General features: G+C 41.8%; 1 protein-coding gene across 1 annotated transcript; it reads right to left on the bottom strand.

Annotated features, from left to right (window-relative positions):
* Window positions 1-110: 110 nt before the first annotated feature.
* TDRP (testis development related protein) lies at window positions 111-26,937 on the bottom strand. The gene is made up of 4 exons (XM_074153836.1): window positions 26,815-26,937; window positions 14,986-15,045; window positions 3,921-4,024; window positions 111-456 (listed from the first exon to the last, which is right to left on the bottom strand). Exons 1-4 carry the CDS (start codon window positions 26,935-26,937, stop codon window positions 111-113), a joined length of 633 nt encoding a protein of 210 aa, XP_074009937.1.
* Window positions 26,938-27,689: the final 752 nt, after the last annotated feature.

The raw sequence follows: 27,689 nt of genomic DNA, 5'->3' as shown, positions 1-27,689 counted from the left end.
AAGTACTGTATAAAGGTGCAATATTGAGCAGATTTGATTTTGGTTTTAACACACGAGTAAGTCATGGAACCTTTCTCTTCTTATCTATAAAGTATTTCACATTACCAGTATCATTCTAGTTCTTCCCAGTTGTCAGTAAGGTTACCTTTGCTTTGACGTCTAATACTAACCAGCTTTCCAGCTGATTTGATACTCCACCTGGAACTGTTTCCTGAGCTGGCCAGGTTTGTGTATTTTGTGGAGCCTTTGGTTTCATCTTCCCAGCCTGACCAGGCTGTATAGTCACTTAAAGAAGCTGCTGCGTCACTGGTAGAGTCAGCAGCGGTGATCTGTGGTGGTTCCCATCCCTCAATCTCATCCGGTTTCCTAGATTGGACATTCTGCTTTATCACCAAACTGTCCCAAAAACCTGGCTTCTTTTCAGTCTTCATCTCTTCCTTTAACTTTAGGCTTGTCCTGGAAAATAACAATGACAAGGTGATTAATTTCTTCATTTAACAACACATGTAATAGTTAGTAATAAACATTCAATTAATTTATTATGTTTTATAGCAGGGAATGCTAATTAGTCATCAGCCTACGACAGCACATCCATTACTATCAATTTCGGGAAAACACATCCTCATAGACTTGTAAACCTAACCACAGCAGAATCTCGCAGTGATCAATCAGAAGAGGACTCAGAATGGCCATTTCCTATTATAAAAGATCTTGCACTCCTCCCCCCACCCCTGTGAATTACACAGAACTGCTTTTGGAAATGGTATGAAGTATTTTAGCATGCATTAGAACAATTCAGGACTTTAACCAAAAGGAAACCAAAAACCAAACCTGGAGCTAAGATAGTAGAAGGAACAGGAAAATGCTTTGTCTACCACCAGCTTTAACATTACGCACTATGTTCCTCCCTTTCGTATACCTGTTATCACAGAACCACAGAATTGCAGGGGTTGGAAGAGACCTTCAGAGATCATCTAGTCTGAACCCCCTGCCAAAGCAGGTTCACCTAGATCATGCTGGACAGGAACGCATCCAGGAGGGTTTTGAGTATCTCCAGAGGAGGAGACTCCACAACCTCTCTGGGCAGCCTGTTCCAGGGCTCTGTCACCCTCGAAGTAAATAAGTTTTTCCACACATTCAAACGGAACTTCCTCTGTTCCATCTTGTGTCTGTTGCCCCTTGTCCTGTCACTGGGCACCACCGAGAAGAGCCTGACCTCAACCTCTTGACACCCACCCTTCAGATATTCATAAGCATTGATGAGGTCCCCTCTCAGTTTTCTCTTCTCCAGGCTAAAGAGACCCAGGTCTCTCAGCCTTTCCTCATAAGAGAGGTGCTCCAGTCCCTGGCTCATCTTCATAGCCTCTGCTGGACTCTACCCAGTAGTTCCTTGTCCTTCTTGAACTGGGGAGCCCAGAACTGGACACAGTACTCCAGATGTGGCCTCACCACGGCAGAATAGGGGGGGGGAGGATGACCTCTCTCGACCTGCTGGCCACGCTCTTTTTAATGCACCCCAGGAGACCATTGGCCTTCTTGGCCACAAGGGCACACTGCTGACTCACGGTCACCCTATTGTCCACCAGGATTCCAAGTTCTCTCTCTACAGAGCTGCTTTCCAGCAGGTCAGCCCCTAACCTGTACTGGTGTATGGAATTATTCTCCCCAGGCACAGGACACTACACTTGCCCTTGTTGAACTTCATCAGGTTCCTCTCTGCCCAACTCTCCAGCCTGTCCAGGTCTCACTGTATGGCGGCACAGCCTTCTGGTGTGTCAGCCACCCCTCCCAGTTTTGTGTCATCAGCAAACTTGCTGAGGGTACACTCTGTCCCCTCATCCAGGCCATTGATGAATATGTTGAAGAGGACTGGACCCAGCACTGACCCCTGGGGAAACCACTGGTTACGGGTCTCCAACTGGACTCTGTGCCCCTGATCACAACCCTCTGAGCTCTGCCACTCAGCCAGTTCTCAATCCACCTCACTGTCCTCTCTCTAACGCACACTTCCTAAGCTTACCTATGAGGATGTTATGGGAGACAGTGTCAAAAGCCTTGCTGAAGTCAAGGTAGACAACATCCACTGCTCTCCCCTCATCCACCCAGCCAGTCATTCTATCATAGGCGGCTATCAGATTGGTGAAGCATGACTCCCCTTGCCATGATCACCTTGCCAGCTAAAACTTATACTCTAAAATAGTTGATGAACACAGTATTAGGACTTTAAGGACACCAGCATTTTTTTCAAAAACATCTGCATCAAAACCAGCTGGTTTTATTTCTGGTAAGAACTCCCCAAATTCCCCTCCCAAAACCAAGAAAAAAAACCAACCTTTGTTTAATTTTCTCTCTCAAAGAGAAACTTGAAAGGCTGTGCATATTATTACATTTCTTATCCCATTAAGAACCTTCAGTATGAATTATTTCATATTTGCAGTGTGGAGTATTTGAAATACAGAACGTCAAATGTTTCTGCATAAATTTATACGCAGGGTTATGTTTGTAATCAAATAATGGACCACAAGGAAAGGCTGAATACCAGTGGTGAAACACACAACCTTCAGGGTTCAATGAGCTAAGGAGCAAATTGAAAACATTATCTGCTAGGAGCATACACATTCCTTAGCCACAAATACAACCATTTTTTTAGTATTTCTATTAAAAGAACTTTTTTCCATTAATTAAAGCTTAACACTGTCACATTTAAATAGAAGCAACCAAAACAATACCTTTAAAATGACTTTTCCTTTACTGAATTTTAAATTTACCATTAGATTTCTCAGAATTTTCATCTTGCTAAAGCCAGTCACAGACTCCGAACGTTTTTCTCATATTTCAGGAGGAGTGCACTTCAAAAGTTGTATTTTTCTTTAGAAGTAAAGTAAAAATCGTGGTATACAATTATAGGAAAATACCCCCAAACTTAAAATACAGGCAGTTTGCATCTAAAGATAGCTTTCATCCCTCTGCTCTCTTCACTGGGTTACTTGATTCTTATATTCATCAATTGCAAAGAATCCTTGAAGCAAGCTAGCATCTTAATAACACCCATAAAATTGTACAGGGACAGCAGCTGGCAACTTTTGGGAAGTTTTCTTGAACCGGCTCAAATGGAGATAGAAATATATGTATTTATATCCTAAATTGTTAATACATATACACACACACACATATCTCCCTGCAAGCACATATATACACTTGCATACTTTAATATACATATTTCAAAGTAAACTGGAAACAAGATATACTACAGCAAGTCCTACCAAAGCTAATATTGGGCTGGAACATCTATACTGATAGGTGGCACATTTTCTCCTTTTGTAACCGAGGTAGGTAGCACATGTCAGAAAAGCCTACATACATATACTTGTAACAGCAAAACAGTCTGTCCTGGGAAAAGGCCTGTTCTGTGCAAAGAACAGCTCTAACCGTACCGGCAGCAGAACTGTTCCAAGTAAGCACCTCAGCTCTGACAGGGAAGATTTGCAGATCCTGGTGTAGCTACTCCACTTAACCTTTTTAGGTGTAGAAAAGACTTCAAAGGGGAGTTAAGCATGCAAAAAAAGGAATTTGTAAATTCAACCACAACTAATCCTTAAGAGGAAAGGGGGAGGGTGGGAATGACCTTTTACTCAAAAACCTTTACTCCTTTTCTACAGTAAAAAATTATTATGCAGCTAAGGTCCCCTTTCTTCCTGACAGAACTAAAAATATCTGTCCTTTCCTACTACACCGTGTCTTATCTATTGTAAGCTGAACATATACCTAATTCTGAAAAGCACATAAGCCTCTATCTGTGATTTAACTTCCAGGAGTTGAACGCTACTACTTCTCAGTGTCTACCTTCACTACTTCGCACAGCTATTTTCTGTTCCAGTTTGTGTATTTTAACAGCATATAGACCAATTGTTCTTACTCACCCTTTGGATTTGGGAGACTTGCATCCTGCTAGCAATTGCTGTTCGTCATCCTTATTGAACATCGATGTCACTTCCTTCCAACCCCGGAAACTTGCACCTTGAACCTACACAGAGAAGCAAACATCCTCATAAATATGAATTACGGACTTACAAGCACAGAGTACGGCTGGCAGTGCAGACTCTGGGTGGCAGATCGGTAGGGCTGGTGCTGCCTCTCGTGTGTGGTGCAGCTGGGAGCACGGCGGCTCCTGCAGAGGATGGGAGGATGGCCACATTGTGAAAAGGAGCAGGTTGGGCTTCTGCAGCAAGAGCTCTTCCCTGCTGAGTGAAGAGTACAAAACCTTGCCAGTTTGCAGAGGCTGGCAAGCGATGAGTGAGTACGGTGAGTACAGCTGGACTCCTGGATGCTCTTCTGCAGGCAGGAGCTGCTGGGTCCATTTTAGCCTACAGCATAAGGGGCTTCAGTACACGGAAATGAAACAGTCATTGCTAGAATCATAGAAAGGTTTTGGTTGGAAAGGACCTTAAACATCATCTAGTTCAAGCCCCTGCCATGGGCAGGGACACCTCCCGCTCGAGCAGGTTGCTCAAAGCCCCATCCAACCTGGCCTTGAACACTTCCAGGGATGGGGCATCCACAACTTCTCTGGGCAACCTGTTCCAGTGCCTCACCACCCTCAGAGTAAAGAATTTCTTCCTAGTATCTAATCTAAATCTCCCCTCTTTCAGTTTAAAACCGTTACCCCTCATCCTATCAATACAATCCCTGATAAGAAGCCCTGTAGGGCCCCTTTAGGTACTGGAAGGGGCTATAATGTCTCCCCAGAACCTTCTCTTCTCCAGGCTGAACGACCCCAACCCTCTCACCCTGTTTTCATAAGAGAGGTGCTCCAGCCCCCTGATTATCTTCATGGCCCTCCTCTGGACCCATTCCAACAGGTCAATATGTTGAGGGTTCCAGAGCTGGACACAGCACTCCAGGTGGGATCTCACAAGCGCAGTGTAGAGGGACAGAATCACCTCCCTCGACCCACTGGCCACACTTCTTTTGATGCAGAAAAGGGCCACAACAGACAGGATAGCCAGCCGAATTACAAAACTCTTAAGATTTAACCTGTTTTGCACTCAGTGTTCCTATTTTTAACTCATTAAATCTACTTCTTGTGGCCCTGCAAGTAAGAAGGTTAGGAGCACTGACTGACCAGTGAAATTTAACACGTGGCACTGGTACCATTACAGCATGCTCTCTAAATTTACTGTAACCACTAAACACGTAGGATAAATTATTTTTTCAGCGTTATTAAAGGTTTGAGTCCCTCTCCCCCAAAGCAAAAATATAGGTATTGGTTATCAAATAAATATATACCAAAAAAATAGGTATTGGTTATCTTTACTTTGATAGCAAGCTTAGGGACTCTAACAGAAACGCACACATGCGCACCAAGCACAGAATATAAAAGGGGCTGTTCTTCCTCGCAGGGCCTAGTAAGAACGGCAGAGTGACAGTCTACCAGTGCTACTCGATTCCATCAAAAAAATACAACAATGCATTATAAAGTATAATAAACAATCAAAACAAAATTGTAGTTGTCAACATTGAGTGAAGGCTAATTCATCACCTATTATTATTTTTGCAGAACTCATCGCTGCAAACTGGTAACAATTTGACGTGTAGGTTTTAACTGATTACAGTTTATAACTCGTACATCCAGGCCCTAAGACACGTGAAACATCACCTACGAATTGAGTACGAAGAGCAGACAGGAAAATACTGGTACCGCCGCCTCCTCACCTTTCAGAAACCCACAACCTCTACCATTTGCAGGAGTAAAACAGCGTCCTTGTTACCACCTGTTAGTCATGGAGTATTTCCATCTCTTGTTCTCCTGTTTCACTGTGTCCTACACCTTCACTTCTCACCCACCTTCCCTACTCACAACTGAACCACCTCAGCCATTCCGACTCAGGAGACGCAGCAGGACTGTTTTAGGATGAGCAGTAAGGTCTAACCTAGACTCAGTTTCACTTTGGTTAGATACAAACATGGATCCAGCTTTGGGCAAAGCTCTGGAGAACTCTGAAGGGGGAAGACTGAGCAAGCCCAGAGCCATTTCCAGCTCTTGTTCAGAGGATATGGACAGACCAGGTACAGGAGAGCAAGGTTGACCACAAACCAAGCCTCTACAACTGCTCTGCTCACCTCTTCCTAAACCCACACCTGATCTTACCATAAACCACAGCATTCCTCACAGCTTCACAAGGAAAACAACAGCTTCTATATATTTTTTTTCTACTATGAGAATAAAGCAAGTACAGATTATAATAAGCAAAATCTCATGTTTAATTTAAACATACACTTTCTATTTTTAATTACGTTAAACACATGGAGACAGCTAACTTCAACTTTGCATCCCTGTGCCAGACTCACCATAGAATCATAGAATAGTTTCGGTTGGAAGGGACCTTTTAAAGGTCACCTAGTCCAACCCCTCTGCAATGAGCAGGGACATCTAAAACTAGATGAGGTTGCTCAGAGCCCCGTCCAACCTGACCCTGAATGTTTCCAGGAATGGAGCATCTACCGCCTCTCTGGGCAATCCACGCCAGTGTTCCACCACCATCGTTGTAAAAAATTTATTCATTCTACCTAGTCTGAATCTTCCCTCTTTTAGTTTAAAACCATTACTCCTTCTTCTATCACAACAGGCCCTGCTAAAAAGTCTGTCTCCATCTCTCCTGTAGGCCCCCTTTAGGTACTGGAAGGCTTCTATAAGGTCTCCCTGGAGCCTTTTCTTCTCCAGGCTGAACAACCCCAACTCTCTCAGCCTGTCTTCGTAGGAGAGGTGCTCCAGCCCTCTGATCATCTTCATGGGCCTCCTCTGAACCCACTGCAACTCACAGAAGACTGGTACCATTGATAGCATAAAACAAAACCAGACAGGCTGCAGACGATACCTTCAAGCGTATACCTTGCTCTTCAAAAACCTTGTGTTTAAACTATCGGGCTCTCCAAGATGTACTCAATATTTAATGCTTCTGTGGTGTAAATAATGGTCTAAAACCTCAACTTTAGTCCATGAAAGCCTAAGCCTGTTATCTATTTCTGTTGTTCAGTTAAATTCTGTAACATATTTAACATGAGGATTTGTTACTTTGATTTGGCTTCCTCTCACTGCAAAGTACCTCATCCACAACATACTTGCAAAAAAAGGAATAATCTCCAAGAAGTTAGCTGCTGAGGGAAATAGTCTGTTTAAAGGGAAAAAAAAAAAAAAGGAAGAAAAAAGAGAAACTGTAGAAAGTGCTTCGCTTTTCATATGTTAAAAAAATCCTTCATCTTCTGTTATCTTACTCAAACTCTACTGTTTCAGGCCTTTTTGGGAAGGAACCTTTGCTATCATAGGCAAACTCACAGATAAAAGCAGCATATAACAACTCTTACTGCCTCTTACTGCTTTTAGGCCTTTAAACTGGAAAAAGACCTAAGTATACCTCAGTGAACTAATTTATATATGTTTGTCTTTCTTCACTAAAGATTCTTCATCAAGCCATTGCCATATAATAAATCTGCAGATTAAAAAAAAAAACAAACACCAACAAAAAAACCCCACCTTGTTACTAGTTTTCAGATACCAATTTAATACAGTCAGAGAACTACATTAACTTAAATAACATGTGCCTTTAAAGAACGGCCTCAATGAAAGACTATTTGGAGATAAGCGTTTATAAGTAAACGCTTATGTTCAATGTAAAAAAGGATATACCTACCCATAAACCTTCTTTTAATCTAGAATATCATACATGCTTCAATGACGCAACTCCAACCTCTGCACTCTTTCTACCCATATGTAAATAAGCACCTATGTACACATTGTACCATTCCTTCAATATTTTCATAAACAAATACTCCCTGCAATGGATCCACGGCATTTGGTAGGTACATATAAGGGTAGTAACAGCATACGAGATTCTAATTGATTTATTCTTCTTTCAGCTAGTCCTCAGAGGAAATGTACACTAAACCTTTAAGCCATACTTCCACCACTTATTTATTTGTGGTTTCCGAAGAAAACACTGCTAGGATAGTCTACATAAGAGCATCAACGTCCAAGTAGACCATATTTAGCTAATATGTGATAAAACTCATTGCACAAAGCCTATTGCATATTAAATGAACTAGGCTAAAAGAAATCTCATAAGTGTAAGAGTAAAACCAGAACCTCTGCTTACCACGCTTAAGCCTCCTCTTCTACACCTGCCCGCGCCAGCACTGATCTTCTGAAACATCTTTTCACTCGGCTGAAAGGAGTGAACAGCTCACTCTTGATAGTCTTCTCAGTGGCACCACGCTTCAGAATATAAACCTTAGCAAAGGAGGAGGTCAAATACTTATTTCACACTTCCAGAAGCTTTTTTCAAACTACTGAACTGTGTAAGACAACCATCTCTCTTTTTTACTATAGCTGTCATGTAACTGTCATATACTAAAAAAATCCCTCAAACCTGCCTGCTGCATTTCTGTATTTCTTTTCACTGCTCTTTAAAGACTTTTAATCTATAGACAAGCACCACCACCAATGCAGCTGAACAGTTACAGCTGTATCTGCTGGTAGGTACAGCTCAAGAAGGAGATCTTGAAGACACCACTCTGAAACCATCAGTTTTGACACACAGCAGCTGCAAAGCCAAATAATGCTGGGAACCATCACAAAAAGGATTAGACAAATTTAGATAGCAGATCCATAGATGGATACCCTCTGTTTAGAGGGGTGCACCCTCTAACACCTCAAAACAATCATTCTTGAGGTTAGGGAAAGAGGCCCCAGAAACTGGCTAAGCTCTGCTCTCCCTGAACAGCATCTCCCATTGCCACAGTCAAAGACAGACTGGGCCAGTCTCTGAATTGGCTGGGAATTTCTTACATTCTTACAGAGCATGTGAAGAGAGACCCAGACCCCAGAACAATTAGCTTCTTTGCAATGGATGTCAGAGAAAGGTCAAGCAGTAAAGAAGAGACGACAGTTTGGTAAGCTGACTCCTCACCAGACCAGAGACTTATTTCACGTAAAAAGATTTAAGTAATGCAAAGTATGAAAACGCAGTACTGATATGGTCTTAAAGCATCGAGCCATTTGCAGAAGTTCTGTATTTCATTTTTATCATGTAACTGTCTACACAAAACTCAAAAGTACTTCTCCTAAAATTTTCAAAAAAAGTTTATATACATAACTGACCAGCTTGTATTCTCAAACCATTAAAAGTATTTTTCCATGTGTCAGTGGAAAAAGAAATAATTCAACATCCAAAGTTCACAGAATCACACAGCCTTTACGGCTGGAAGGAACCTCTGGAGACCATCTAGTCCAACCACACCACTCAAAGCAGGGTTAGCTTGAGCAGATTGCCAAGGATCCTGTACAGCCGGGTTTTGAATATCTCCACAGCTGGAGAATCCACAACATCTCTGGGAAACCTGCTCCAGGGCCTGACTGCCCTCACGGTGAAAATATTTTTTTTAATGTTTCACTGAATTTTTTTAGAGTTGGAAGGGACCATAAAGATCATCTGGTCCAACTCCCCTGCTGAAGCAGGATTGCCCAGAGCATGTCAGAGCATGTTACTCAGGACTGCATCCAGGTGGGTCTTGAAAATCTCCAAAGAAGGGGACTCCACAACCTCCCTGGGCAGCCTGTTCCAGGGCTCTGTCACCCTCACCGTAAAGAAGTTTCTTCTCATATTTGATGAATGTTGAAATGATAATTCTTTTATTTCAGTTTGTGCCCATTGCCTCTTGCCTATTCACAGAGCACCGCCAAGAAGAGTCAGACTCCATCTTCTTTACACCCTCCCTGCTGCTGGTATACATGCAGAAACACTTCTTGTTGCTCTTCATTTTCCTCACCACATTTAACTCTAGGTGGGCTTCGCCTTTCCTAACCCGATTCCTGAATGCTCAGAGAGTGTCTCTACATTCCCCCCAGGCCACTTGACCCTGCTTCCACCTCCTATATGCTTCCTTTTTTTATGTTTGAGGTTTTTCAGGAACATCTCATTCATGCAGACAAGCCTCCTGCTACCTTTGCTTCTTTCTCTGCTTGATGGGATGGGCTATTCTTGAGCTTGGAGGAGGTGATCTTTGAAAATCAAAGCTGATTGACACCACTAGAATAGAACCAGATGTACAGTCAGAATTCCAGGTTAAAAAAAAAATAAATAAAGTGAAACATCCATAAGGGACTGCTAAGAAAAGACAGCACTATTAAGGACTAGAATTGTAACAGCAGATGTTAGAAAGTCAAAAACATTAAAGGACCAGGTTGGATGCTGCAGTCTACTATTTTTCAAAAATTCCAATGAGAAACAAAGCAGAAACTTCTCAAGATACCATTTCAATATTCTGTGAAGCAGGATTACAGACTGGTCTCGTACCTGTTTGACTATGGTAGAATGGAGTATGCTTATCAGAACAGCCATTAGTACAGTTTCTCCTATATCTTCCATTTTAGATTATGAAAATCTGTGCAGCACAATGCCCTGTGCAATCACCTAAAATGATCAGTAGAAGTGAAATTATGCATACATATTAATCCATCAACTGGCAGACTACTGAAAAACCATCATCATTGTCAGGCACCTGAAGAGCTCAAGCTCAGAGCGCAGATTCTTCCCCTCCAATAAGGGAAATTCCAGCTTATGAAGTACTCTTTCTCCACCATGAGAAGGATGGCATCTTCTGAAACTGTGAGCACAAGTAGTCTCTTCTAGAACATCATGTAAAAGATGCAGTCTGTACCCCTAGTCAAACTGTCTGCTGTTTCTTCCCCTTGCTCCCCTCCCCTCTGCTTTGCCGATGCTTCATATCGGTGCCCATCTGTCAGACAGACTCCCAGGAAGACATCTCACAAGGCGGCAGAACTGGTTTATCAGACACTGCTGCTGAGAAGGGTCAACCCAGTCCATTTCTTGCTCGCGTTAATACTGCCTTCCCTATGCTAAGGCTTTGCACCTGTGTGATGCTGTGGAAAACCAGTTCAATTCACTAAGCCAGCAGAAATCTAATTCATTTTTTGCATTCTTTTGGGTTAGTGATAAAAATCAGCTCATTGAAAGATGTCAGACAGTCACCAAAAACTGTGGAAGTTCAGGGCAACAGCACCATTTTTGTAGCAGCAGCTACTATATCAGCTCAAGCACCTTCTGAAAGTTGCAGTCATCTCTCCGCTTTCTTCCACACATACAGCTTTGAACACATAGGATGACTTCCCCAAACTCACCCTCTAAGCTTTACTCCATAAACTCAACCCTCGTAGTAAGAGATTTCTGCTTTGTTACCTATATTGACTCAAGGGAATCAACTGTATATAAATTGCATATGTTGACTACCATTTTTCTTTATTTAGATAAAACAGGAAACAAATGCATACTGACAGTTAACTTTATGAAATGCCCCAGAAAGGGACAGCTCCTCTTAAATTGGAAGTGTCCAACAAAATTGAGAGGTATTACTACCAAAAATGACTTTAGGTATACCATCTTTCACCACATCAACAAAGTCCCATGATTTACATGACTCTCAGCTTCCTGTAGTAGGTAAACAGGCAATGCATAATAAATGAACAATCGGAAAGTCTACTGGGAAACAGTAAAGCATCACTAAGAAGACTTTTCAGTTAATTTTACTGTCAAAGGTACACAGCTGGTCATTAGAGCTCTACTAGGGGCAAGAAGGTTCACTAAAAATCAGGCTAAAAGGCAACAAACCAGGAATACTAACAGTTGGGTATAAACTAAAGAACTAGATCAGTCCTAAAAGCAAATTTAAAAAGTACATTGCACAAAAAGAGTATGTAGGTATAGATGAATGTATGCTAAAGAGGAAGACTGTGTAAATTTAACTGAAAACAGTTAAATCCATCCATCAGATGGATGTGGTTAACATACACGAACACCCTATTATGGGAGAAAAAAAAAAAGGACAGAACTCAATCAAGTCATAGAATCATAGAATGGCTAGAGTTGGAAAGGACCTTAAGTCAAAGAATAATAGCAAAGATTTGGGACTCTATGTTAGAGGTACAAGACAAACAGTTTACATTTCAAAGCAAGAGATTCAAGTATGTTCAAATATTATTGACTCTCAAATGGTATGGCTCTGTGTGTGGGTACCAGTACTTTCAATACATTCTGGTTAGACTTTTCTACTTCCCAATTGCCTGGCCAGCAGGGCTCTGGAGGGCAGAAGTCACTCTGCTGGCTACAAGAAGCCGCATAACAAGAATCTTAGCAACCAAAAAGAGCAATTACAGGGGATTCTTGCCATATACCTGCAGTGAGAGTCAACATCTTCAATGCCATTGTGTAGTGTAGTTAAGCAGCTAATCCCTAAAAAGTTACTGCTCAGCACGTATGAAATGAGATTTCCAGAAATTTATATTTTGGCCAAGTTTTAGCAGAACTTCACAAGTATTTTCACAGAGGATTGACAACTCCAGCAAAGTAGAGTCGTTCCACAAAACACTTGCAGAAATTTTTTATATATGTAAACAAAAAGAACGCATTTTCCTCTCAACCTTGACTGAGAAGAAACAATTGTTTGTCCTACAGCTTCCCTCCCTCCTCCGCCTGAAAAAAATGAGCCTAAAATGAAAAGCTAGAGATGGAATTTCCCATATAAGTACCTTACAGTTCAATAAAGTTACAATTGTTTTATAATTAAAATAAATGCCGTTCAGCTTTAATTAAAGAAGCATTGTTCCCACATTATAGGAAACCTATTCATAACGTGCAAGAACTCAAATAACAGAAAGTGAAAAAACAACCCCCCTGCAAATTTACCTTCCAGATAGCAAAGCATATGAGGGGGAAATTTCTCAACCAACTACTGGTGTGCAGACCAACACCTACTCTGTTCTGTGGCACATGTGAGCTCCAGGATTTGGCCCTACCAGAATCACAGAATAGTCTGGGTTGGAAGGGATCTTTAAAGGTCATCTAGTCCAACCCCCCTGCAGTAAGAGGGGACATCTTCAACTAGAACAGATTGATCAGAGCCTCATCCAACCTGACCAGGAATGTTTCCAGGGATGGGGCATCTACCACCTCTCTGGGCAACCTGTGCCAGTGATTCAACATCCTCATTGTAAAAAAATGTCTTCCTCGTATCTAGCTGAATCCACTCTCTTTTAGTTTAAAGGCATTACCCCATGTCCTACCTCAACAGGCCCTGCTAAACGTCCCAACATCTCCAATTTCATTACTAAAATGATTTATTTTGTTTCTCAAAACTCTTTGTCTCTTTTAAAAAGATGGCTTAGTAACAACTGCAGGTGAAGTCTTTGCTGTACTTTTAACTCAGGAGCTCAGCCCGTCGGCGAGACCCCCAAGATTAGCTTTGCAGAGGCCAAAGGGCCAGATGCAGCATGAACAGAGATTCCAGAGTTCTGCATTTCACGGAGCACCGCTAGAGGGTTCACAGTTCCTCACTTTGAGATGTCACGAGGCGTTTTAACCAGCTACACCTGCCTTTCAGGAGAGCTGCGAACAGGGAACTACAAACATTCAGCATTGCAGTTAGCCTGTCCTCACTGCTGAGTGGGCAGCTTCCTGCACAAGCAGAAATTAAGGCCATTTTCCAACCTCCACCTCCAGCCAGCTCCCACTTTTGCAGCTCCAAACCTAGGCCAAAGGCTTTCCCCTGCAAATGGGCATCGGGACTGTCTTAAAACTCAGGCTTTAAGAGACCAGGAAGGCTGTCTCCCTAAAGGACAGACATACCCTTCATCCACTGTCCTCTTCTTCAAGAACTCCATTGTTCTTCCCCGTACTGCTTCAACACGGAGGCTGTTTTATTCATGACATGACTGAAAAGGCCACACATACAATTCATCAGCCTTTTATTAACATATTAAAGATTTTGGAACTTTTGGAATATCACTGTACTGACAGCTTCTAAGACAACAGAACAACCAAATAAAATACAGAAGTGCTTTCAGAAACAACAAGAAAGCAAATATGAGAAGGATAAGGTCCTTTTTTTGTGAATACATTTTTAAGACAAGCGGGGTTTACTCTGAAACACAAAAAAAACTGCATCTTAGTTGTTTGCCTAGTGACTTTTTTTTTTTTTTAAGTAAAAACACAGACTTAGGAAGCCTTCCTGAATGACTAAGGGGCAAAAAAAGCTTCACTATAAAAAAAAAAAAATATTATTTTAATATCCTTTTCCTAAACACTCATCATCTGGCATAAAATGAGCAGTAGTTTATCTTTTCATAAAGAGGAATACACTTCTTCTAAGAAGTAGAAAAAGGTATAGTTCTATCTCACTTTTCATGAAAATCATGCTGCATCTGAAGTAGAACAAAAAGAACAGGCAGATGTTCAGTTTATACATACATATTAATGTAAAGTATTCTATTGCACTAATGAAACTATTTTAAAATGCTTTTCTCTATACCTACGGAATTTCAAAACAAGCTCTAGCATATCATAACAACTTCCAGTTCTTTCATCTTCTACTAATGTATTTTAAGAACATTTTAAAAAATTCTTGGACACATATCAAGGTAAAAACATTTAACTTGTATGTCTACTTTTCTTTTCTGAAAGAGATACGAGATAAATTCTTGTGGTCAGAGAGCCAGCTGAGCTACCTATAATGAAATAAATAACCCAAATCCTGTCTACTTTTCATGTTTTTGTTGCCTGTTACAGCTAATAGTTAACACTTCCCTAGACTTGACTTCAGTTATTCCTGTGGCTGCTTATTTTCATTTTGTGTTTTAATATCTATCATGTGGAAGGAAAAAAATTGAAATACCTTTCCCCCCGAATAAAGAAAGGAAGTAAGGCACCTTTATAACTAACTTATACTACACTGCTAATATTACTTCAGTGACAACCCCATGACCAAGGATCATAAGTAATTGGAAAATCAAGGAAGTATCAGTACATAACTATCCTCCTTAATCAGGCTGTACATGAAAACCAGGTAACTTCCTAACACACACTGACTGAAATATATATTCTATAAAACATGTTACACTACCAAAGAACAGGTATTTACCTTTGTTGCAAGTTGTGACACTGAAGATGAAACTTCATCATGAAGAAACTGGTCTTTATTCTCAAAAAAAAAAAAAAAAAAGCGTAAAGATAAAAGAAGGCGCATAGTCAGTGTCGGTTTGACAATCAGCAGTGACATGTTTTAGAGTATTCATAAATGCTTTTATTCTATTCAGTCCATCATAAAAGAAAATTGACAAAAAACTTCCTTTTGAGAGACCAGCTTCAAATCCCATGCATCTTTTTCTGTTATATTTATTTTTCATTAAAAAAAAATATCTATTTTTATACTTGTTTATTTGCCTACTACCATTTCCATTTACTTTACAGGCAATACTCTGTATTATTCAAGGGACAGGGATGAAGTCAGGAGCATTTCTAGAACCACTATGAAGACCATAGTTCGAGACTATAGTTCAATAATAACTGTATGTTGAGATGTCCTGTACCGGTGAGACAAGGGGTAATGGTTTGAGACTAAGAGGGTAGATTCAGTCTAGATATAAGGAAGAAATTTTTTTACAATGAGGGTGGTGAAACACTGGCACAGGTTGCCCAGAGAGGTGGTAGATGCCCCATCCCTGGAAACATTCCAGGTCAAGCTGGATGGGGCTCTGATCAACCTGATCTAGCTGAAGATGTCCCTGCTCATTGCAGGGGGGTTGGACTAGATGACCTCTTAAGGTCCCTTTCAATCCAAACTATTCTATAGTGATAGGTAAATAAAGTGATTTGTAGACAGAGAGCTTTACTTGTTGGGGCAAAATACAAAGTCAGGAACTCCTATAATCCAAAATGAGAATATTACTTCCTGTGGAACTTAAGTTATTTAACTTCTGGATTTCAGTTAACTGTCTTTAACACAGGACATTGTTATTGCAGATCAGATACCAAAAATGACAAAGTTGAGATTTGTGTAGTACTCTAAAGTGAAAATCAATTACTTTTTCCTCTTTTTCTTTCTCTCCTTTTAAGAGAATCATTGGCAATATTTTAAATGGAAACACCACACACATACAATTTCAGAAGATTCCTTGTTTCTCCTCAACACCCTCAAAGTTTGGATAAAGTTGCAAAGCCTTAAACTTAACATGATGGCTTCTCTGCTTGGACACAGGGTAAGAGCAAGAGAATTTGTCCAAATTTTTCCCAAGAAGACAAAAAAAAAATAAAATAACAAGAACTAGAAAAGCCTCAAGGGAAATATGGGAAGAGGAGAAATTATCTCAGACATCCAGAGCTGGCAGAGCAACCAGTTTCAGCAATCAACGATACTGTCTCCAGAACAAATAAGACACTGTTAGTACCTTCCAAAGAAATAACACCTCTCGTTTTAATTCTTCCAGCTCTCCAAATACCTTAAGAAGGATAAGACTTCATGCTGTACAACAGAGAAGAGAGAAGATGAAAGTGTGAAGGCATACAGCCTCTAGCAAGCCAGATGACAAGGGAGCAAGAGTGCAAAGCAACTTTCACAGTGAAAGCTTTTATGGGAAAACTGAGAGATGCAATGAGCTCCTCATGCGGCTAAGGAGTCAGCGTAATAAAATGTGAATATCCTTGTAGATGAAAGACGTAATTCACAATAAATAGTAGACAAAAAAGGGTTATTTATTTGCTTCTTTAGAAGTGTGACAACTAGGGCTGTGTTTCTGTGTCAATACAGTGCTACTGCTCACAGACATACAAGGTGTTACCTCATAAGGAACGAGACAGTAGTCTGCAGTAACTATGCTCATGCAGCAGAGGCTGATGGTAAGACGACAACACTAAGTTTAAAGACATGAAACACAAAGACTAAAAGATATGAAACCGTCAAGAAAGCAACTGGTGAGAATCCAATACCTAAAACACTTTTTTGGGGTGGAAGACCTACCAAGTACCCATAGCGTCCTTTTTAAGATACACTGCTTAAGAAAAGGAGACTTGGACAACTGTGGTGTGCTTGTGATGTCCATCCATACATCTCGTGTGCTCACAGGAGCTCTTGACGGAAACTGGCCAGTAGGCTTGAATTCAGCAGTCTGAAAGAGACTAGACTTCGAAACATTTCGTGGAAAATCCATTGCTAGGGAAGGCACAGAGAAGCAGATTAATGCCCCACAGCAGGATGAAAGCGTGGGAGGAGCACATGTTGGGGTTCAGAGCCAGCCGTGGCCCACATCACAGGGAGGGACCTGAGCACTGTGTGGTAGGGATGGGTTGTGCATTAAAAAAAGGACAACAGAAGGGAAAAAGGAGAGGGAGAGAGGGGACCAGTGCCATCACTGGGAAGAGCTGAGGAAAAACGATGAGAAGTCACATACAACCCGCCTTTAATAATTTGCATTTTTCAGTGATATACATTAGTACACCCTCTTCTGATACATATTACCTACTTTTGTTACCGTTCAGAGATCAGGGAGCTTATGATTTGGTTTTTCAAATTTTCTTCAGGGGACGATCTACTGCACAGCTACATGTAAAGCGTGAAGATGAGCTTTCTCTATCATGCTGCATAACACACGCTGACACTGAACGCTTACAAATTATTTCAGTGTATTTTAATCTAAGCGGCTTACAGTTCTGACTGTTCTTTTTTTAATTCAATTTAAAAGAAATACGCAGACCACATTACAGTATTTAGTAACTAATAGGTGACTAAATGCTAACACTAGTGGGAAATGCTGATCAGCAACTTGAATAGCCTTCCAGTTCTGGCAGGGGAAGGTTGGTATGCGCAGAGTGTTTTCATAAGGAAACAAGTGCCCTTTTGTTGGACATACTGCAAACCATAAGGTACTCAAGGGATTAATTCAACTAGCACACAAACCTTTTTGTACAGAGATCAAAACTGTAATCTACTTCCCTCAGCTTCCTCTGTGGTAAAGTAATTAATTAGTCTCTTTAGATCATTCCCTTTCATAATTCAGGCCAAGATGAGGAACGCTGGACATCAAAGAGTTAAGGCAAATAACAGCATCACCTCACCCTGCATGCCCTTCTCTCGCTCTAGTACAGAAAATGGTGTATTATCGATTTTCTCTACCCAGTTGTGGAACCTTCCTGTCTTACACACACTAGCTGTCAAAGCTGAGCACACGTAAGGGTACACAAGCTATTATTAACAGAGCAGGTCCTTTCGGTGCAAATTCTCGCCCTTCTACTGACCTATTACATCCCTTCTGCCTAGCATCACGTCTCATCAAGGACTGAGCGTAATTTAAAGTCTAGGTTATCATGCCTGTAAATGCAAATTAGATTATGATCCACAAATGTATAATTTAAGTGGAAAAAACCCCAAACAAACATCACCTCAAGAGATATACTCCAGGGTAGAATTTAGCACAATTCCCAGTATTCCACAAACCCCACTAAATAATTTAGTGATCGAAGAGGGGAAGGTTAAATAAAAATAATTCAAAAAAAAAAAAATCACTCAGGAAATCACAAACCTGAAAGTTAACCTCTGAAGCTGGAAAGATTCCCAAAACACTGATTACAAACCAAACAGTTGAACAACTCTATATACACAGCCTGACCAGAAACAGTCAGCACGGGTTCGGAAGAGGAGATCACACTGCCAGATCACCACCTTAAAATACAGCTAACAAAAGAAACTATTTCCTTGGGTTTGAGCAGGATCTTTCTGTAACGTCAAATGAAACAAACAAGACTAAAGCAGATTATTAATGCAAAAGTCACTCTGCTTATCTAATTTTAGAACTGAATCCAAAACAATGCAAAACGCACTCAAACACAGGTAAGAAGAAAGTTAGCAGCAGCATTTCAGTGGCACTGGGCCTCATTTTCTTTGCTGCACCTATAATACACACCCAGGAAAATTCATGTGTGGATATACACCTTCCGAGTCAGGAAATTGAGGCACCAGCAATCACATGTAAACAGGCCCTGAAACAACTATGCTATTTTCAACATATTCTTTTAACACGGATGAAAAACAAAGCTGAACTGTACCTGTCACATAAAACTGAACATGCCCGTTAAGGAAAAACAAGGTTTGCAATTTTAGCAAATAAAGGATGCATTACTCAGTCATACACAGCTTCCTTCTGGGACACGAGGCCATGCGTTCAGCAAGCACAACTCCCATGCAGAACCGTGAATTGCCTCTGCTCCTTTCTGGCAGAAGTAGCCCAGATTGAGACCAAGATCATTTCATTTCTCTTGTCCGTGTTTCATCTGCTGCTAGATCTCAATCTTCCATTTGTATGTCCCTAAAGCAAGTCAGTGAACCAAACCAGCCATCTGGGCAGGTGGTGTAAATTGAAAATTTCCTATTAATATCACCAATGAAAAATATTAACCGAGGCATTTCTAAAGTTTGTTCATGCTCAAGAGTAATTTGGTATTTTAAACTCATTTTCCTCTTCTATAAAAATAGTTTTCCGCTCCAGATTGCTCACTACACTTACAAAAACATCTACATTATGACAATAAACCATTTTAAATGCCACTGAGACTAAACAGTGACAGTGACTCCTACTGTGCAAGTTTCCTCTGCCAGTCTTTGGCAAAACTGAAAATACTTTGTCCATGAAGAAAAGGAAAATTTAAAAATGTAACTATGATAAAGAATTATACTTTCATCTTGGGATATATTTAGTAGACAACACTAATCCACTGATCTTGAAACATGCTTCTAAAATATAATTAATCAGATCATTTCTACAAGAACTCATTTCACTCTGCTGATTTTAAGAAGTTCAGGTGACTATTTCAGATACAGCAGGCAACCCATCCAATGCATTTAAAAATGCTTCCATCTTCTAGGCTTCAGCCTTTCATAACTACCTACCAGACTGACCAGAAGACAAAAAACAGTTTTCCTATGTTATGTTTTCACCTTTCAAATTATTATTAATACCGAATATATTTAAATTAAGATGATGCTCTTTCCTTTAGTATCCACAGCTGTCAAGAACTTGTTTAGCATTTTCACAAACTCTGTTTCATTCAACGACTTCAGTTATTGCTTCACATTCCATTTTAAAATAGAATATCTAAATTATTTCCATATTTTTACTGTCAATTGACATAAATGGCCAAATGTACTGGAGAAGATTAATTTCAGAATGTAAGTATTTACATAAGAATACTTTTGTAGTTCTGCATTTTATTGGCATTACAAAGAGAAACATCAGAACATCAGATTCTTATGCTCTCGGTTTTCACATCAATACATGAGGTTATTCTATTAATTGTTCACATTATTGTGGATCTCTGTAGTAAGTGGTTATAATACGTCTTACTCAGACTTTGCTTCTCTGAAATATTTTTGGAAGAATGTTATTAAAGATTAAACACCTTAAAGATATTTTAAAAAGCTCATCTCATTAAGAATTTAGTTTTGCCCAATTTATAATATTTTAAATATGCTTCAAGAAACAGAAACAGCTGTATTAAGTTCAAAATACCATCAGTGTCAAAGCTGAAACAAAGAAGGTCAAATAATCAATTTGACTTCAATTGCTGTGACAATTCAAATATTCCAGGGAAGTTTTCAATTTTGATGAAATTTCTGACTGAAAATTTGTCAATTATTTTTAACAACTTATCCGTGCTAGAAGTTCATTTTGCTTTTTTCTGATCCAGAAAACAAACCCACAGATGCTAATTCAAAAGACAGTAGCTGACATACAACTTTTATTCAATCATGGTGTTTGCAATTAAATTACATATCTTTAAAAAAAGCTCTTGCATGAGTAATGGCGATATTTTCATAGTATAGTTTCTGCAAAACAGGTTGAACGCATTATCTTTGGTTACAGCATTCACCAGCACATGAACTGCTTCCTTTTGACACGCAGCTTTTATCAGCACTTGCGGTGTTCACACAGACCCTTCCTGGAGCTCCTCACAAAGAACCAGGGGCCAAAGTTCTTGGAAACGTACCTCTGCTGATGACAGAACTGAAAGATTGTCTACCTGGAAAGTGTTCAGTAACGTCTAATAACTCTACTTACGTTATGGATGTCCTCACGCAATCTGACAAATAGTTTCTATAAAAGTGAGGAAAAAATTATAAACCTACTTTACCAGTAAAGAATTTAATATATTTAAATGATTAATTCTTTCTCAAAAAGCAACACGTTCTAGTTTGTATATTAATAGTAGCTGGTCCAGCGCTGTCAGGAGAGTATGGCTCCAGAAACCTTGCAAAACCCCGTGAAGATACAACAAATAGCTTAAGGAAAGTGGATCTCAAGCAACGATGTGGGGGAGAAGATAGTGGTTTTGTGGAGCAGTGAAAGGGGATAATTCTGTTTTTAGGCTGGAGGGGAAGAAGACAGAGAAGGCTGTTAGCAAACCAGGGCGATCGGAGCAGGTAAAGCAGAACTGGCTCGAGGAAAGATACAAATGATAAAAATGACAAATGGGGGAGAGGAAGGGGATGTACTAAGAAAAACCCTGAAAGCAAGGACAGAGATTTAAATGCAAATGTTGTGAAACAAAGGGATGCCAGCTGAAAACACGGAAATTGAAGGATGGGGAAGATTTAAACTTTATGCCATAAGCAACAACGTTAATGTCAGCAATGGGATCTGCAGGGACTAGGGAATGGGGAAACGGATCGTAGGTTATTAGGAGCTGCAGAGGAAATAATCACCATCAGGATGGGAAGTGAGGGTCTGCACAAGAATTTCAGCTGTATAGACAGAAAGAAAAATAATAATAATTAAAAAAAAAAAAAAAAAGAAAAAAGCAGACCTGGACTTTATAGATGAAACGGCAGTAAAGTATTAGACACAAATCCACTTTTGCCCAATAGATAAAAACCACTGACAACCTTCAGCTTACTGGCTTGACTGAAAGAAAAAGAGAGATACTGATGTTGTCTGTAGTAGGAGACCAACCAGACAACACGTGCTTTGTAGAACTTCCAAGAGTCAGAATAAACCAACACAGAGTGGGGTAAGAGGCGAGAAGCAGATCTGATCCAGGTCAAACAGGTAAAGATAGTATAAATCAGAAAGCGAAGCACCTCAGAAATAAAAGGGATTAAAAAAAAAGCAAGCAAGCCTAAAGCCCCAGAAGACACCGTCGGCTCTGCAGAGCTCCAGGAAGACTGTAAGAAAGAAACAGGACCCACTCAAGAAGCTGCTGAAAGAGGAATGTGACAAGAAGGAGGAAAAGCAAGAAAGGCAGGCCACGGAAGGTCTCAGGAGAGTCTTCACCATCAGACCCACAATGTAATGTTCAAGAACGATGGCAGAATACAGGTGATGGATTTTAGCCAGGAAAATGTCACCAAAATGTCACAAGAATAACTCTGATGAAAAGAAAAAAAAACAACCAGCTAGCAGAGAGGAGAAGGTATAAATGCATTACAAGAGTACTTCAGGGAAAGCCTGAGACACACTGCAATGGTTAGAAAGTGAAGGCAAGGCATTAGCTGGATTAACATTGCCTGCTTTATTTTTTAATTAAAAAGTACCTTATTCAACGTATTAGTAGAACATAAGAAATGCTGCTCAGCTCCCACCCATTCCTGCAGGGCCTGTCTGAGTTCAACTCATTCCAAGATGAAAGCCAGTATTAAAATTGTACCAGAAAACATCTTCATTAAAATAGATAACTAAAATTCTGTATAGCCAACTTTAAAACATTCAGTGAGCAAGTCTAAACAAAATTCAGCATAAAACATGTTTTTGCACATATTCTCTTTGAACATAAAAAAAAAAAATTACAATCGGGGAGAACAGATCAAGGCTGAGGATCTGAAATATTTTTACATGAAAGATAAAGTTGCAGAAGATAATATAGGTCAGACTGATGCCTATCCACTACCCTAACATATAGATGTATTTTTAAAGTCAAGCGCCATTTTACGTCAGTTACATGTGATATTGACACAGCATTGACATCTCTGAGGACTGATTACATGATAGCGGGATCGAATCAAAGAGAACCTAGCATGACTGCCAAAACACTGCCTTCCAGAAGTCAAAACCCAACATTTTTCCCTTTCCAAAAATATAACTACAGTTTGAAACATAATGACTATATTACAAAGTGAACACAAGTTTGGCACGCATCACTGTACATTTCTAGCATATTTGGAGAGAGACACATAAAAAGCACACTAATTTAATTTTATACATGTGTATTATTTATGTGTGTTAAGTTGCTTTCATGTGTTAATTGTAACTTTACCCAATAAAGCACCTTCTTCGCATAAATTAAAAATATGCATGCTTCAAAGCATAAATTAAAATTAACTTCTAAGATTCAGTCTGTAACTGTCTGGTCTAAAAAAAATATACAATAATCCACACATTTATTTACACAAGTACTGTTTCAAAATTTACTTGTCTTTCTTATCTCAGGAAACACCTTACTATTTTAAATGTGTTAACAATTCAAAGTACTTGAATGTATGCAGAAACTTTTGCTAAAAAGTGGCCAGAGGCTGACAATTCCCTCCCATTGCAATTTTCATGTTCTAAAATTTGTTTTTTGTTCTCCCCTGGAACAAAATCAAACCATCCTGTATTCCACAAAACCAGAACCATCAAAACTTCTCTTTTTAGATCAAACTAAGCTTTTCTATTTAAGAGCTACGAACTTCTACAAATTCAAATGTCTGCTTGAGTAAGCCCAGATCAGGCTTCCATATCTAAATGGGATAATTAAAATTTCTGTGGAGTAACAAACGGGGTTTGGTTTTTTGTTGGGTTTTTTTTTTTTTGGTGGTGTTTTTTTTTAACTTATAGTAGCCTAGTTCTTTGTTGCTGTTTGCTACTGCAATGTCCTAATTATTACGTTGCACAGAGAGAACTCCTTCACTCTTTTCCCAGCTTTGAAGAAACAATGTATAGCACCAACATTTCATTATGCTGGAACACTTTCAGCCTGGTCTGTTTTAATGACCAGATATGACTACCAATTTTTCTTTGAATTAAAAAGATGCAGCATTATTTATAGCATGAATGGTAGAAGCTAAAGGATTTTATTCCTGTGTGCCTGTTAAAAATGAAAATAAAGACAAAGGTAGTTGTTGGGGGAAACAACATATAAATCAAAGTCAAAATATGATGAATATGGTTCATCTTCTCTTTTACAAAATGAAATATCAGAAAAGAACCTAGAGGAAATGAAATGGAGCAGTAAACTTCTGCATGAAATCTAATATTGGGCTTTCTTAATCTACTAAAAAGCACTCAAACAAATGATCTGGATTTTGGTCCTCAAGACAGAAAATTAGGCAAGTCCTGGATTCTCTTCTTCTTGATGAGGTAATCCTTCATCTACAGCTTAAGCAGGCTGTGCCGTGACAACTTAAACATGGCAGAGGCTGAGGAAGACCGTGACTTTCTCATGCACAGCTAAGGTACTAAGAGAACTCCTCCCATAGCCCCTCCATGCTCTGGTGCTGCTACTGTCCTCCAAAGTCAGGGGTTTGGGTGATGCAGGTCGGGATGCAGCAGTAGCGAAGTGCAGATCATTACCAAATCCCCCTACACATCACTGGATTTCACTCCCTTGCAATCATACTATTGGGAGCAAAAAACACGTTCTGATGAAACCTCAAAAATGTCAAAGACTAAAAGCAAGACCCTTGAACCACATCAGCTGTAACGAGCTGAACAAGCGCATCTGGGTACCTCACCCTTGACACCTGTCTAAGCCATGTTTTAGATATACTGTACCTATGGCTGGCCTAGGAGCTGCCTTGATAGATCACGAGAATTACAATGTCATTCAGCTGGTCATAGCTTTCCGTATCGTCTATCATTCCTTAAAGTGTACATAAACTCTAAAGTAACTACATTTAAATGTTTTTTGGGGTGGGTTTTTTTTTCCCCTCAGTTGTCCAATTTTCTCGATTTTAGCAGGCAAAACAACTAATAACTTACGGTCTTCGTTCCAGTTCCTGTGCCAAGCTACACTACAGCCTTGCTAACTTTTTTGAACCCTCTGTCTTCAAGAATATTTTGTTTAGTGCCTTAGAATAATTTATTTTTCCCCTGGCATGTCCAATACCAAAAAAGCATCTTTTATTCCAGTGCCATTGGTAATAGACACTGTGGGAGCTGGAAAGGAATTTTCTTAAAATTGATGAAAACGGCAAACCATTTGCACTAGAAATCACTGTCATCACCATTATAACTTGAGGCCACCACTAATGGAACAGAAGCCCAGGAAAGTAAAGACAATTGGAGAGGACAAAAAAGACCCCACCAAATAAACAAACAAACCCCAACCTCTGTTGCTAAAGTAGGGGATTGGGAGAATTGTCGGAAGTCTGGAGAATCATCTTTTGAGTGGGAGGGTCAGGTCAGGAGCCTCAGAGGAGGGTTGGAGCATTTGTGGTAGAGAAGAGAAGCAGTGAGTAGTCAGTGGGATTTACTGGAAGCTTTAGGTCACCTCTAGTGTTCAAGGAGGGTTGCAGGAGGTAAGCAACTCTAGGAGTGATGTGGATAGCACAAACCAGCAGGTTAGTGAAAACAGTGGAAGTTTCCAGGCACCTGTAGGAGGGAGACATTACGTGTTGTATGAGAGGTTGTGGAAGGTACTTCAGGTTGCCTCTAACAATCCCCCTTCATCACCTGAAAGGGGTCTTCAACATGAGTATCTGTTCTTCCTCTCCCACAGAAGATCCTGTTCATCCATACAGTCTTCACAGCTGCTGTCAAACAAGTAGTAAGGGCTAGGGCTCTCCTGTTCGCTGTGCAGGGGAAGGGACAAGCCAAGGCTGAACTGGGGAGCAGACGGGTGACTCTGGCTGCTGGAAGATGGAGGCAATAACTGCTGCGATTGGGAGAGGCTGCTCTTCAGCAGTAGCCATGCATGTTGACAACCCATAGCGTTGTCAACCAGAAACTCAAGCAGAGGGTAGATTATCTAAATACATTCCAGCTCTTCCAGCAAGGTAGGCATGACAGCCATAGGGCGGGAAGTTGGGTGGGTTTTTGTACCTGCTTTTGAATACAAACCTCAGCAGTCTGCAGCCTGGGGCAACTGCTGACTTTAGATAGGCAGAGATCCTACAACCTCTCACACAACATCTAAAGATATTCTGTGGCAACAGAAAATCAGTTCAGCAACAAAGCAGTATCGGCCAGCAAAACAGGCTTCTGAGTTGGACTGATGCCTAATTACAGAATCACAGAATTACATGGGGTTGGAAGGGACCTCTGGAGATCACCTAGTCCACCCCCCCTGCCAAAGGCTCTCTACCTAGAGCAGTGTTATCAAGTTTTTGATCATTGTTATCAAGTTTTTGAAAGCAAGTCAACAAACATTCTTTTAGTTGCTTTGCCCGATACTCAACTGATACCCTTCCTTTCAGGTTGTATTTGTTAGGCGCCCAGTACTTTGATAAGGTCACCACTGCTATTTAACTTATCATTTAACAATGAAAGCTTTCAAATAAGATTGCGGCTATTTAAAGATAACCAACTACCATTATTGAAACCCTAGAAAAAGGCATCCTGCCGAAGCGCCAGCGCCCCACACAAACGCGCACCCATCTGCAAAAGAAGGTGATGTTCTTGCAAACCACCGCTTTAACGCCTGGTGCTTAGCAGATGGCTTGCGGTGCCTCTGCCCAGGGCTGGGAGAGAAAGCACCCCGCGGTACGGAGCCACGGGAAGGAAGGGCAGCAAAGCCCCAGCACTAGAGCAGGGGAGGAAACACCACTCAGCGCCCCAAAACGCCGGGTGACAGCCGCGCAAACACCCCCCCTTCCCCGACCTGCCGCCACATCCAGGGGTGGGAAAAGTGATTACTCATGCCGGCGGGGAGCGGGGCCGAGGCCGGCGACCCCTCCCCGGGCCCCGCGGGGCTCCCCGCCCGCCGCCCCCGCCGGGCCCTGCGCTCCTACCTGAGGGGCCGCGAAGGCTGCTGCGGCGGCGGCGGCGGCGGGCGGCGGGCCGCGGGGCCGCGTCTCCTCCTCCTCCGGCGAGTCGTCCAGCAGAACTTTGCTGCTCTTGTTGAGCTTCCACATGGCGGGCGCGGGGCGGGGGGGGTGGCGGCTCTCGCCTCTCTTCGTCCCGGCAGCGAGCGGGCCCGAGGAGGGAGCGGCGGCTGCCTCCGCAGCCCCGGCCGGGGCGGCTGGGCTGGGCTCGGCAGGGCTGTCACCCCGCCGGGGGCTCCCGAGGCGGGTGGGAGGAGCGCTGCCTGGCGGTACCGGGAGGCGACCGCCGGCCTACTGGCGGCCCCGGCCCCGCCTGGCGGCTGAGGGGAGCCGGGTGTGAGGAGGGTCCCGCCCGCGGCAAGGCGAGCGGCGGGCGACGCCTCCCCGCTGTGCCGCTCCTCACCTGCCGCCTCTCCCCGGCGGAGCAGCCGCCTGCAGCCGCCGCGCCGCCGCTGCCATGTTTGCGCGGGCGGGGGCACGGGGGGGGGGGGGGGGGGGGGGGGGCTTTCCCGTCACCACGGCAACCGGCGTGGCGACGGCCGCGCTCTGACAGCGCCGGGCCCGCACGGCTGCCGCCCGCCCCGCCGGACCCCGGCTGCGGACCTCGGCCCTTCGGCCCCTGGCAGCACCCCCGGCCTCGCCCCGGGGAAGGGGAAGAGCCCCCACAGCCTTCCGCTCCCCCAGGGAGAAGGCCCCGCCGAGGGCCCGCCCGGCTCCCCCAGAAGAGGGGTGTCGTAGGGGCAACGCGGGGCACCCTGAGGCGCAGGCGGGCCCGTCCCCCCTGGTGATGGGGGTAAGGCTCCTGGGCCGAGCCGGGCGCCACATGCCTTCCCCTTCCCACC

Source organism: Numenius arquata, chromosome 9, assembly GCF_964106895.1.
Source record: "Numenius arquata chromosome 9, bNumArq3.hap1.1, whole genome shotgun sequence".
NCBI classification, from domain to species: Eukaryota; Metazoa; Chordata; class Aves; order Charadriiformes; family Scolopacidae; genus Numenius; species Numenius arquata.
This window is presented reverse-complemented; position numbering and strand designations above follow the sequence as displayed.

Bases quoted from the DNA above. Each gene is read 5' to 3' on its own strand.
- TDRP (XM_074153836.1), bottom strand. From the start codon at position 26,937: ATGTGGAAGCTCAACAAGAGCAGCAAAGTTCTGCTGGACGACTCGCCG. The intron at 4,025-14,985 runs GTAAATACCTGT...TTCTCTGTGTAG, and splicing joins TGTCACAACTTGCAACAAAG to GTTCAAGGTGCAAGTTTCCG. The intron at 457-3,920 runs GTGAGTAAGAAC...GTTATTTTCCAG, and splicing joins AAGTCTCCCAAATCCAAAGG to GACAAGCCTAAAGTTAAAGG.